The sequence below is a fragment of the Hemibagrus wyckioides genome, linkage group LG26 (assembly GCF_019097595.1).
Source record: "Hemibagrus wyckioides isolate EC202008001 linkage group LG26, SWU_Hwy_1.0, whole genome shotgun sequence".
NCBI lineage: Eukaryota > Metazoa > Chordata > Actinopteri > Siluriformes > Bagridae > Hemibagrus > Hemibagrus wyckioides.
This window is the reverse complement of record NC_080735.1, coordinates 17,368,917-17,383,337: the sequence shown is the minus strand read 5'-3', so window position 1 is coordinate 17,383,337 and position 14,421 is coordinate 17,368,917. Positions and strand designations below refer to the sequence as shown.

Below are 14,421 nucleotides of genomic sequence, written 5' to 3'. Positions count from 1 at the left end.
TTTTCGGATAAATATATATTTATATCTCTTAAAAGTAAACCGCAAGTCTGTGTATGTGTTGAACTTTCTGCGTTTATTGTAACCGACGCTGGATACTGGAAAAGCAAGGACTAAATATATATATATGTGTATGTATATATATATGAACACCTTAACAATATAAACATCGCATTCACACACACTCTCTCTCACACCCGCGCACACACACACACTCGTCTTATTACAAAACATTTCAGCTTCCTTATCGTTGCGTGTTATCTGAAGCAGGAGTGGAGGACCTGTGAAATGGATCTGTCTGTAACCCGGTCGGTATAGGACGTGTGCTGATGGGACTGTGGTGCAGAGCCAATCGGCAGAGAGAGTGATTTTCGTACGTTCGTCTCATGTTTATTTATCACCTCTTAATAATAAATCACGTGTGTTCAAGTTTTGATTGGCACTTCATGCTCTTATATCTGCGCGCGGTGATGAAAAGTACGTCGTGTTGCGTAGCGGACGACGAGACACTCCTTGTACGCCTGCATCCTCATTAAAAAAAAAACGAAAAAAAAACAAAACAAAACAAAAAAAAAAAACACACACGACCAAAATAAATATAAAAAAAATGTCCCCCCTTCAAAAATGAAAAAGAAACAAACAAACAAACATCACACACACACTTAGACACACATACACTTTTCCCCTTTCTCCACCAAACTGAAATGCTTGCCCAGTGTCCGAAAGCCGTTTCTTCTACAGAATCCTACACGGCACTAGCGAAAAAAGCAGACGTGCTCGATAACACTTCCGAAGATTGGCGTCTTGAGACGTGAAAATAAGGAGCAGGTGAGGGGTGGGGTCGGGGCGTCGGTCAGTAGTAGTGGTGGGGGGTGGGGGTGGGGGGTCGTTCTCACAAAACAAAATACTTCTGTGTAAGCAGTGAGAAACAGTGAAAAAAGAGGAGCGAGAGTGAAGGGGAGCACATAGAGCTGGACACTGCGAGCGGATTCTCAGGTATGGAGGAGAACGCAGAGAATCGGAGAGAGAAAGAGAGAGAGAGAGAGAGAGAGAGGGGAACAGTAAGAGAGGGGGAGAGTGAAAAGAGAGAAAGGAAGAGAGAGAGAGAGAGAGAGAGAGAGAAAGAGAAAGAGAAAGAGAAAGAGAAAGAGAAAGAGAAAGAGAGAGGCGTTTGGTGAAAGGGGTCGTCCGTCCGTTCACACGTCCACCACCATCTTTTTGTGAATGTCTAAACCGCCGACCACCTGGAAGACACAGGAGGACATCGGGGTTAGGATTAAACACACACACACACACACCAGTATCTGATCAGAGATTGAGGTAAAGAGACGAACTGAGACACTGTACAGAGCAACAGATAGCCAATCAGATTGCAGCCTTGGAGATAAAGGCAGGTGTGTAATCAATAACAGGATCCGGCTTAACAGAGCGAAGAACACGTTCATGATCTTTATCATGTTCCTTAAAACATGGCTTTAAAGACATGATACAGAAGATGATCTGATATGAAGAGAAACCCTACAGCAGTGCTCCAGGCAGGGAGGCAGGACTCAAAATGATCAGAGCTTCTCCATTCCTGTTCCTGCACAGCGTCAAGGCTCTTCTTCTTCTCAGCCCTCGTCTCTGTTCCTGAGTAAAACCTCGGCAGAACCTCGTGACTCACCGCACAGAACTCCTCGAAGGATATCCTCCCGTCTCCGTCCTTGTCGGCATTGATGATGGTCTTGTCGACGATCTGCTGCAGCTGTGTGTCCTTCAGGTTGTTGCCCACCATCATCTTGAGCACCTGGAAGAGCTCGCCGTTGGATATGTAGCCGTCCTTGTCCATGTCGTAGATCCGGAAGGCGACTGCGCGTGAAGGGAGAGGAGAAAATGATGGATAATAATGAATAAGCGGCATAACATATAACAATATACTTTATAATCTTCCTAAGAACTGACAGACTCAAACACTTCCAGCATGACAACGCTCTTGTGAATAACACAAAGCCTGTGAGCTCCATGATGACATGGTGTGGAGGTGAAGGTTTGAGTGGAAGATCTCGAGTGTACTGCACAGAGCCCTAACTGACTCAACCCCACTGAACACCTATTAGATGGACTGCAACAACATCAGTCTGATCTCACTAATGATCTTGTAGCGGAATGAACACTAATCCCCACTCCAACATCTGGTGGAAAGACTTCACAGAAGAGAAGAGAAGAGAAGAGACGAGACGAGACGAGAAGAGGAGAGAAGGAGAAGGAATAGGAACATATCTGGAATGAGATGTTCAACGAGGACGTGATGGTCAGGGGCTATACAGTGTATAAGATCCTTTTATAGCTCTGCCTTCTATAGAGCTAATGGATATTTAACTACATTTAGCCTTGAAGGAGATATTATATTCCAGTATGCTACAGTTTAAAGGTTAGTTTATCTGACATTCAGAGGAAACCTCTCATCTACCATAAACCAAAACCAGCAGGCTAAGGAACAGCTTTTACCCCACAGTGGTCTCCTTACTGAATTCTTCAGCCAACTAACCCCCCACTCATGGTAATATCCCCTCCTTCACACTGATAAACCCCTCAAATCTGCAATACATCACTGTATATATTCTCTGTACATTCATATACACATTATGTATGTTTATAAACATTCTGTACATTCATACATATTCTCTGTATATACATATACACTGATCAGGCATAACATTATGACCACTGCCATGTGACGTGAACAAGACTGATGATCTCCTCATCATGGCACCTGTTAGTGGGTGGGATATATTAGGCAGCAAGTCAACATTTTGTCCTCAAAGTTGATGTGTTAGAAGCAGGAAAAATGGACAAGCGTAAGGATTTGAGTGAGATTGACGAAGGGCCAAATTGTGATGGCTAGACCACTGGATCAGAGCATCTCCAAAACTGCAGCTCTTGTGGGGTGTTCCCGGTCTGCAGTGGTCAGTATCTATCAAAAGTGGTACAAGGAAGGAACAATGGTGAACCGGCGACAGGGTCATGGGCGGTCAAGGCTCATTGATGCACGTGGGGAGAGAAGGCTGGCCCGTGTGATCCGATCCAACAGACGAGCTACTGTTGCTCAAACTGCTGAAGAAGTTAATGCTGGTTCTGATAGAAAGGGGTCAGAATACACAGTGCAGGACGGGTCAGGGCTGTTTTGGCAGCACCAACACAACATTAGGCAGGTGGTCATAATGTTACGCCTGGTCAGTGTATGAACATATTTTTGTATATTCACATATATTACATTCTCTGTACATTCATATATGTTTATACTTCACTTCTGCTTCAGTGCCATGTACCCATGTGCAATGACAGAGCTGAATCTAATCTAAAAATCTTAATCTTATATTCCTCCGATTGAAGGAATAATTTCGGACTATAAACATCGGGAGTGTTTCACTCACAGCGCAGTTTCTGCTCCTTGTCACCTTTGACGCTGAACTGAGACACGCCCTCGATGAACTCTGTAAAGGAAACCAGAGAGAGGAAGGAAGAAAGCAGGTGAGCTGGGGGTAAGCAAAAATCAAAACAAAGCAACAAAAAAACAAAATTTTATAAACTACTAACTGATACGAATCTTGAAATTATTTACTACACTAACGATTACTATGTAAGCTTGATAGGAAGGGGGTGGGGCTTACGGGGCAGGTCTATTTAAGAACGGAGAGAACAAGACACCTATAAAACTGTCATCTTTCCATCTTCACGTTAATTTGCCGAGCTGCTACTCGGCATTCCTGCTAAGATTTCGTGTTTCTTGCAATCGCAGAAATTAAAGCAAAATCGAGTAAACTCTGTGATATTCTGAGGAACGATTTTCTTCAGATTCAGGCAGAGACAAATGAAATAAAACGCACCATACTGTAGGATTCTCATCTCACCTTTAAAGTCCACCTCGCCGTTCCCATCCGTGTCGAATATGTCGATGACTCGTTGGACCAGCGGGTTCTGCTGGAGCTCGGGCAAGGACATGAACTCTTCCACGCTCAGGGACCCGGAGTTATCCAGGTCGAGTTTCTTAAACCTCTTGCCTAGTCTCTTAATCTCATCAGCATCAACTGAAATAGAGAGAGATTGAAAGGGACAAGTGAATACGCAACAAAACAGGAACAGCTACACTACAAAATAATAACGTGAACTGTGTACAGGGAATATCGGGAGTCTTAAACACTTTGAGAGAGGAACCTAGCTCTGTGATGTATGCATGATTAAAAGCATCCACACAGAAACACCTACTCGTATACATACACCTACACACCTACACCTATGCCACTATTATTACAGCCAGATATCATCCATGCAGTTTCACAGATTCTACAGTGACACGCACACGGCCTTCTTATTCAACAAAATAATCATCTTGGACTGAAGTGAAAGTGAAGAGACAGAAAGAGACATTGATGGATGAAGGAAAAAAAGAAGAGAGATCACAAAAACAGAAAAGACTTCAGCAGCTGATTCAAGTAAAGCACAACGATAAGAGCCATACAAACACATACACACACACACACACACACACATATATATATATGTAAAAACACACACCCGGAGCATCTCTCAGGCCTACTGTGAAGTGATCTTACCCGCTTCCTGCCTGGTAGTAGCAGCCATCTCTGCAGAAACTAAGCACATTACTAGCCTAAAGCTGAAACCAAGTCCCCGCCCCCACAACAGGCTTGTTAAGCTCCCACACATGAGATGGACACACACACACACCTTTAATACAGCAGTAAGGGGACTGTACTGCAGGGAACACCACGACTGTGTCTTGATGATGAGCGACACGACCGATAACCAATGAGAGCAGAGATGAACCCGTCATCTGCTGGGTTTGATTCCATAGTAATTTCCCAGGGTCTAAGTGTCAGGGGGTCACAATTTGTCTGAACGTGTGGGTAACGCGTGACCCTTTGGTTAGGGCTGTGGGCTACCAATCAGAAGGTTGTGTGTTCAAACCACACCATCGACAAGCTGCTGCTTTTGGGCTCCTCGAACCTCGAGCAAGACTCAACTTCCATCTTAGCTTAATAATAACTCATTATGGATAAACTCAACCTGCTAACAGTAAAATGAAAAGGTTTGATGACTGAAGATTTAAGAATGACCCAAGGTCATTATATCTCTAACCTTTTCCTAATGGTTAGATTGTGTTAATCTAAGTGTGTTTATTTAGTTCTGTTATAATCACAAGCGCTCTGGCTCATGCTATAGATAGAATTTCCAAATCACTCATAGGTTTGGAGCGATGTAGGCTGCAGAAGGGAAAAATTAGGGGGCGTGGCTTAAAAAAGTGATGGCAGTCTACCGGTCAAATCAGACCTTGTCGTCAATCCCCTCCGGTACGTATCCTGGGACCATCTCTGACCCATTTGGATGTTTCATCTGCTCCATTTCTCACCATACCATCACATATTACACAAGCAAGAAATCCTGCTGACCTACTCCCAGGTCAGAACACTGATCAGTCCCTGCACGTTTAAAGAGGTCCTTTCTGTCTGTTCGCTCAGGAACAAAGGAGCTGAAGGAACTATTTGACTTGACATTTGATAGAATGTCTCGTGGTATGTGGCAGGTCAGTGATGGTGATGTTGAAGATGAAAGTGTCGCTCAGCACACACACACACACACACATACACACACACATACACACACACATACACACACACACACACAGCTCTGTTCCCAGTACTCTCCTACTGGGGAACTGGTACTTGGTCAAGGTCTAGCACAAAACTGCTAATGACTGAAGGTGAGATTTCCAAGCATCTCCCATCATTTCTCCACAGTTCCATGGTTTGATCCTGACTTAACCTCATTAACATCTGTCTGTTCTTCGTCGTTTCCTCAAGGGTCTTCTCCAGTTTCCTCCCATCTCCCCAAAACATCCTGGTTGGTGGATTGTCTACGTTAAATTGCCCCTCGGTGTGAAAGTGTATGTTCACATTGCCCTAAAATGAACATCTAATACCATCCACTCCAGGCCTCGCAGCAGGTATCAGCATCCCCTAGGGACACGCCCCTTTTCCTACATCAAGCACTGTGGCTCCGCTGGGCAAAAGCAGCGAATGAAATTAAAAGATAGGATCTTAAACAATCGAATGTGAACATTCATCGCTGGTTGTCTAAATAAATAAACAAGATGATAAATCTTCGAGTAGTGAATTTAATTTGCATAAAATCCAGCTAGATTCCAAATAATGCAGCTTCTGGGGTTCAAACAGTGTAACTGCATTATGAATGGAATGGTAAATATCACCATCATCATCATCATCATCAGTCCTTCTCACACAGCAACAGCTTTCTGTGCATGTGTGTGTTTAGGACAGTAAAGCCTGTGGTTATATATTAGTGTGTCCAGAGCTCTCATTGTGTGTGTTTGTGTGTGTTAATGACATTCAACTCATGTGTATAGATTGCTCGAGTTTTCAAACAGAGGTCTCATTGTGTGTGTGTTTGTGTGTCTGTATTTGAAAAGGCTATATGCAAAAATAAAGGTCTGTGTGTGAGTGCGTGCATGAGAAAGTGTGCGTGAACAGGTTTGTTTGTTTGAGTGGGTGTATGTGGGTGTGCGTCTACTAAATAGTGGTGTGTGTGTGTAGGTCTGTCTTCATTGATGTTAAAGCAGCTCTACAAAATAATGGTCTGTATGTGTACAATACATAAATATGCAGACAGTCCCTTCAGGTGTGTGTGTGTGTGTGTGTGTGTTTGTTCTCTCAGTGCTTCTGGAGCTAATACACAGCACAGCTATGAATCTAGATCAGTGAGTCTGAATAAATGCGATTTCACACACTGCTCGACTTCCAGCTCCATCTTCTCCTGATGCAAGTCCTAAAAGAAGTCCTGAGGTGAGATGAGTGTCCAGAACATATGATGGTGTACATTTCTGTGCGTAGCCTCCTTTACTCACACCGTCCTGCTCTATGAGAAGCTCACAGCGCGATGATGTAACCGACCAACTTCTCATTAACTATTAATAAACTGGGGACTGACCCCAATACCACTAACGCCAAGAGATCTTTGGAAAACAGCAGCCACTACACCACACACACACACACACACACACACACACACACACACACACACACACACACACACACACACACACACACACACACCAGCTGCACCATCCTACTTTCATCTTAGGTATATTTAGGTACATTTATTACATTTAGTTATAAATTTTCAGTAGGGCCAATAAACACATTTGTCCAAAGCTGAGTGATGTGAAGATAAAGTGTCAGTATCATGGTCATTTCTTTTTATTATTATTATTATTATTATTATTAATAATGATTTACTTTTTAGATTTACAAACTGACTGGAAACAAATGATCTTTTTTAATGTAAAAATTTTAAAATATTTTAAGTGGTTTTTTTTAAATAATTTTTTAAAAGAATTAATGTGTTAAATAATATTTTCTACTTCATTTTTAAAACTGTAACATTTAAGTAAAAAAATAATGAAAATAATTTATTTAGAACAAAAAAATATTTAATATATAAATATATTTATATAAATAAAAAATAAAACAATTTCATAGATTTTCTTTTTTCCGTGTTAAATATTAAAACCTTGTACAACACATTTAGCACTAGAAATGAAAATCTAAATATATAAATTTTATATTTTGTAACATTTAAAAAATGTGAAATTCTTAAGTGTTAAATATTACTTTAAAAAATAAAATACATAAAACATATGAAACTTGTACTGATGGTTTTTTTTTTACAGAAATATATATTTCAGCAGTAAACGTTGAAATTCTTCAGTTTTAATCTTTAAAGTTATAAGAAAATATCTTCAGAGAAAGAGCTAAAATGTTTTTACTGAATTTTAATAACCGTAGAATGTTTACAAAATTGTCTTATTCCAGTGCTAAATATCAAAAATAATAAATATAAAAATATAATCTCAGTTTCTTGGGAAATGCCCCTTTGTTGCCCCTAGCAACAAGGAAACCCATGCTGAGGAGAACTGAGACTGTGTGTGTGTGTGTGTGTGTGTGTGAGAGAGAGAGAGAGAGAGAGAGCACGCGTGAAGGTGTTTTCAGAACCCTGCTCATCTAACAGAGACATGATACTTCACACAGCTTTCATAACAGCTCTCCACTTGCTCTTCCTCCACACACACACACACACACACACACGCGCTTCATCTCTCCCAGGTATTCAGCTGTCATTGCTGAAACGCTGGAGACTCCAGGACAGACAGCTGACGCTCCCTCGCAGGAACACTCTAACAGCTCTGTGAACGTAGCTTCTAATTGCAGGGGGATTATGGGATGCCGTTACGGTTGCTAAGCACCCGGCTGACCAACAGGTGGCTCAATTTCACACCAGTCAGCTTGTAATCACTCTGTTAAAGTGATGTGCTGTTAATTACTCTGGCCCGCTTCAGGAGAGAACACATGGACTGCATGGAGACGATGTGAAGGATGTGACGGAGAGAGACAGCAAGAAAGAGACAGAGGGAGAGGAAGAGACAGCAGCAGAGACAGCAGGAGTGTGTGTGTGTGGGGGGGGGGAAGAATAGATAGAGAGAGGAAGAAAGATAGATAGAGAGAGGAAGAAAGAGAGAGAGAGAGAGAGAGAGAGAGAGAGAGAGAGAAATAGATAGAGAGAGACAGAGAGGGGGAGAGAGAGACGTGGGGGTAGACAGGGAGAGACAGAGAGAGAAGGAGTCACTTTGAGGTTTATGCTCTGAACTAGTGCTGAAGTTGCCATGGAGATGTTCCTTGAACAGAGCAGGGACTCATGGATAGTGTAGTTCCTGACCACGAACAAGGAAATATATTGCACATACTGCGCGCACACACATACATACACGCGCACACACACACACACACACACACACACACACACACACACACACAGTAACCTATGCAGTGCATCCTCCCACCAACATTATTCAAACACACACTGTTTGGGGGACCACCAGCATGACGGCAAACCAATAAAACACACACATGCCCCCCCCAACTCTCTCACACATTCACACTGACACACACACACTAAAAATAAGCAAGGCTGCCCCTCGTGTCTGACCTTTAGCAGTCAGAAGGCATTTACAGCAGCACGCCTCCATCACTCAGCTCAGCACACTGATCCAGGATCATCTCTCTCTCTCACACACACAAACACACACACACACAGTGTTACATCCACAGCACCAGCATGCAGTGCTTTACTGACCGGAGATCTCCCTGATCCGCTCACACAGATTTAAGACCCCTAACACCAACTGACCGTAAAGTCCACTTTCACCATGACCGTAAAATTTACATCCATCCGAGAGGTCGTGTGCCAGCCCGTTTCTATGGTAACGTCTTTCAATCGTTAGCTACTTCATCACTGTCACGCCTTTGCTCGGTCGATAATTAAATTAAACAGACACTGCAGGAAGCAGAGAGTATTAGCACTCAGTAACGGTTTAGGGTCTAGTCTAGAGCTGGACTGGTGTGATGCTAACTGGTATCAGACCACAAGAAGGGAATTGCCAAAAGTTTTGGGATGCCTGCCTTTACATGTACATGAATGTAATATGGAGTTGCCCCGCCCTTTTGCAGCTACAACATCTTCTGGGAAGGCTTTCCACAAGGTTTAGGAGTGTGTTTATTGGAATTTTTGACCATTCCTCTATTTGTGAGGTCAGGCACTGATGTTGGATGAGAAAGCCTGGCTCGCAGTCTCTGCTCTGGTTGGAGGTTGAAGTTCCTCCACACCAAACTCACTCATCCATGTCTTTATGGACCCTATGAAATTGTCCAAAATGTCTTGGCATGAAGCTGAAGCATTAAGAGTTCCTTTCACTGGAACTAAGGGGCCGAGTCCAACCCCCTGAATTCAATGATTTGGAGGGGTGTCCCAAAACTTTTGGCAATAAAGTGCATCACATTAATTTCTGAGGATGTGGGCAAGCTATGCTCCTAGTGATCACAGGATACATGTGGCAGCCATCTAGCATGTGTAGTTAAAAGCAGGAGTAAGTGAGCCTTGTATTTGTTGAGACTTCCTCAGTTCTGGATTAAATGTGATTTGAGACACGTATGCAGGGTGTGTAAACCCCCAGGAATGTGTGAGATCCTGAATACTCACAGTGCGAGCACATCTCCAAGGGGTAACTTGCTTCATTTCCCTGAAAAAGGCAAAAAAGAAACAGATCATATTAAAAAACAAGTTTGTTTTAATAGTAAAAAATTTATGTATGGCACGTTACACTTCTCTAAGACTTCACGGTGAGCGCCCTCATTCAAGACCACTGAAATGCAAAATAGGACACTCCCCAGAGGAGCGGGGACGAGGCAGGAAACTCCTACGCTGTAGCTACCGTGGCTCAGCTGAGCCGATAAACAGATATCATGGCTCCCTTTTTTTTGGGCCCTTGAGCAAGGCCCTTAACCCTCCCTGCTCCAGGGGCGCTGTATCCTGGCTGACCCTGCACTCTGACCTCAACTATCAACCCCACGCGATAATCCATTGCTGATTATACATTATAAAAAATAATAAATAAATAAACAAATAAAACATGGAAACGGCAAAGCAAATTAAAAACCTCCAGATTTGTGACTGCACATCGCAAATCCTGTGTGTGTGTGTTCACAGATCAGTCTCATTTCATTATGCATGAGAAAAAAAACACAGCATTCCACCAGAAAGAGAAAATTAGGCTGCAGACATGAAGAGAGAGATGGGGAGAGAGAGAGAGAGAGAGATGAGAGTCTAATGTAAGTGTGACAGGATGGAGGGATGCAGAGCTGTAACCTGATAGAGTGATAGCAAGAGAATTTGAATTTCATCAAAGGTAAAGAGGGAGAGGTAAAGAGGGAGAGAGAGAGAGAGAGAGAGAGAGAGAGAGAGAGAGAGAGAGAGAGAGAGAGAGAGAGACAGATGGTGGGATACAGAAAGGTAGAGAGAGAAGGTGGTGTGGAGTGATGAGAGATAGATGTTAAATTTTAGGGGTAGAGGGAGAGAGAGAGAGAGAGAGAGAGAGATAGAGGGTTAGAGATAGATGAAAAGAGACAGTGAGAGATAGAGGGATAAAGACAGATGAAAAAAGACAGAGACAGATGGAGGGATAGAGGGAGATGAAAGGAGACAGACAGAGGTGGAGAAAGATAGAGGGATAGAGACAGATGAAAAGAGACAGGGATAGACAGAGCGACAGAGCAGAGGTGTACAGTGATGAGAGACTGGAGAAACAGAGAGAGATGAGAGTCTAAAGTGAGTTGGGCAGAATGAAGCAATGCAGAGGTGTAGAGGGGGAGGGGGAGGGAGAGAGAGAGAGAGATGTGGTGGAGGTGTATTTGGATTTTGGGAAGACTGATGATTCTGTCCCTCTGTACGTTGGAGTCGTTTATAATAAAGACATCACAGCCTCCGCTCTCTCTCTCTCTTTCTATTCGAACATTAGAAGGATCCACTCAGGCATTCTGTTTCAGATGTGAACACCTGCTTTTAGCACACTGAGCACTGAGGGAGGACAGGACATCTGACATCTACCCTCCCTCTCTCTCTGGGCATGCATATATATATATATGTCTGTCTGTATCACTCTCTCTCTCCATCCGAACCAGTAATGCTCTCCTCTGATCGTGTTGAGCTGCAGCCATTAAAAAATAATAATAGAAAATACAAAATATAGCAGAAAAATAAGAGAAAATGAGGTAAACATAAAAGGTATAGAAAATAAAATAAAAGGCTGTATTGCGATGGGTTATCATATCCAGAAGATCATCACGATGTGATACATTATCTCTCGATACACTTCTCTGAAAAAACATGCTATTCTTTTTATTAATAATTTATTGTGATAATAATTAGAACCTAACTGGATTCAAATGACCTGCTGTTGTTCTTTTATGATTTAATAAATAAAATATAGCAAAAAAAAGAAAGTTCTCTCTTTAGTGGTTAATATATTTATCTGTTGATAAAATGTTAATAAAATAAAAGTTAATAAATAAACACATTTAAATAAATAAAGTTATTTATTTAATTATTTATTAACTATTTTATTAACTTTTTTTTAAAGACCATATTAACCACAGAAAATAAAATTTAAATACATAAATAACTTTATTTACTTACATTTTTTTAAACTATTACTTTATTAAATTTTTTAAGGCTTCCATTTTATATAATTATTCAAAATTAAAATGTAAATATATTATTGCAGACATTAAAGAGTATCAAACAGAATTGAATATATAATTTTTTCTGCGGGGTCGTAAGAGACATTTTTCTCAGCCCTAGCTTCAGGACACCAGACCCCACCCCCCTTCCAGTTGTTGATTATTTTCCTCTAACAGTACGTCCCTGCGGTTCGTTCTTTCTTTCTTTACATAAAGAATAGGAAATGTAAATACGGCGTTCTTTATCAGCACGTCTAAGCCAGAGCGTCTCTGATTAGAAACCTCTGCGCGACGAAGACTGCAACAAGGTCAAGGATTAGTTCAATCAGAAAAGCTTGGTTTATTTCTGGAGGAAAAGGGAAGCGAAGGGGAACGTGAACGTGTTTAATACGCGCAGGAACGTGTGCCTTGGGCCGTGGTTGGTGGAGACCAGGGTGTGTCGCTGCGTAAACAAACTCTAGCTTTTGCTAAAACTCTGTGTACGCTTTACAATGACAGAAAATAAACATCCTTGCTAACATTAGCGCAGCCGGAGCGCCCGGTGCTATTTTGACACCGTTTTGACACGGGGGGGGGGTCGTTTGCTAAAAAGTATAAACGGAAGACAGGAGGAAACGACGTCTTTACGCTCCACGAAAAGACACCAACACGTCTGCCTCGTACGCACCTGGACATTAAAGTCCGAGTCTAACGTTTCTCCTGTCCTCTCTGGTTTCTATTCTCTCCTCCAATAAGACACACACACACACCGAGACACCCTAACGAGACATGAGCCGAGCGACGGATTTCAAACGCTCCTGCCGCTTTAAAGGCTTTAAAGACACTGCTGTGTGCTCGCCGTGTGAAAAGGTCAGAATAACCTCCACCCCCCTTTCCCCCCCAACCTCCCACCCCCTCTGCTCTTGGCACACTGGTTACCATAGCAACAGCAACGCCACGCACGGCTAGAGCCCGCAGGCTACACGCAGAAGAAGAAGAAGAAATGCTTCTTCTTCAATACGCTAGGAATTCAGTTCACTCTGATTAACACAACCTTCAGTAAAAGTGCTCGCTGTCTTGGGGGGGCGTGGCCACGGACGATAAGTAGGTCACATGACCGGAACATGGAGATATATGCTGTAGCTGTGCTATAACTGTGCAATAACCCACTGAAAGGTGAACTGAGGTGCCATTTATGAGTCTGTATTTGTGTTTTAAACTTGAGTGAGCGTTTCCTCACCTGAACAACAAAACATCTACCACAACAAGCAATGTCCATTCCAACGGTACACAGCATACACATTTCTACTAGCCGTGTTAATCCCATCGATTCTTGAGGACGATCTTTCTTTAAAATCTCACACGCTGTGAGTATTTATTACATTGCTGTAATAAAAAAAATTCTGCGATGAGATAAATATCCGAGACGCTGTGACGACCTTAAGCACTCTTCTACTGCTTACTGATGCTGAGCAACGTGAATATGAAGGAACCTGGCCTGTCCACCTCCGGCACCTAACGACAGGAGACTGCTGAAGGTACTTGGGTGAGAGGAGGAGGCGTCATTTTGTTTGTAGAGAGACAGAGACAGAGAGGGAGGGAGGGAGGGGGAGAGATAGAGAGAGAGAGAGAGAGAGAGAGAGAGAGAGAGAGAGACAGACAGACAGAGACAAGAGAGAGAAACAGAGAGAGAAAGACACAGTGAGAGAGAGACACACACACACACAGAGAGAGAGACAGATCTTCAATCACTTCTCTGTGACTGCTCCGGGGCTACATCTGTGTACCTGTCCCTCAGTCTGTATTGATGTTAGCTGACACTTTTTTTAGCCTCTAACCGAAACCCTGGACTGGGCGTCCCACCTGAGCTTTCACCTGCATGATATAATCACTGGCTCAGCCTCAGGAGAGAGCTCAGAGTAAACGGCTTGTCTGATCTTTTCTTCGTACGCCACGAACCAGCTAGACAGGCAGACGTTAGGATATAAAGCATCACAAAGATAATAGGAAGTGTTTTCTACAGCGCTGGTTTTCTCGAGGTCCATCCAGGTGCTCTGATTAACCTGGATCTATGACCTCCATGGAGAATAGTCCTCTATTTGTAGAATAATGGGATGTTAAATAGGCTACAGAGCCTGAAGGAGATAAAGAATCCCGGCTGGCCTATTTTTCACACACGCACGCACGCGCGCGGACACACAGAGTCTCTTCCAGAACGTTCTGATCTGTAAAGTTTGGACGGTGATGGTGGGCTGTGCGATGAAGACCTGCAGAATGAAAAGCACCATAAATAGACAGAGAC

General features: G+C 42.8%; 1 protein-coding gene across 1 annotated transcript in view; it reads right to left on the bottom strand.

Moving 5' to 3' along the window:
• Positions 1 to 1,041: 1,041 nt before the first annotated feature.
• Positions 1,042 to 14,421, bottom strand: part of ppp3r1b (protein phosphatase 3 (formerly 2B), regulatory s1ubunit B, alpha isoform, b) — a 16,287-nt gene continuing 2,907 nt past the window's right edge. The window contains exons 2-6 of the mRNA XM_058380404.1: positions 10,105 to 10,144; positions 3,888 to 4,064; positions 3,411 to 3,470; positions 1,661 to 1,845; positions 1,042 to 1,241 (exon numbers count right to left, since the gene is read on the bottom strand). Of these exons, the coding sequence (XP_058236387.1) occupies positions 1,194 to 1,241; positions 1,661 to 1,845; positions 3,411 to 3,470; positions 3,888 to 4,064; positions 10,105 to 10,144 (510 nt within the window). The 3' untranslated portion in view covers positions 1,042 to 1,193. The remainder of the gene's footprint in view (positions 1,242 to 1,660; positions 1,846 to 3,410; positions 3,471 to 3,887; positions 4,065 to 10,104; positions 10,145 to 14,421) is intronic.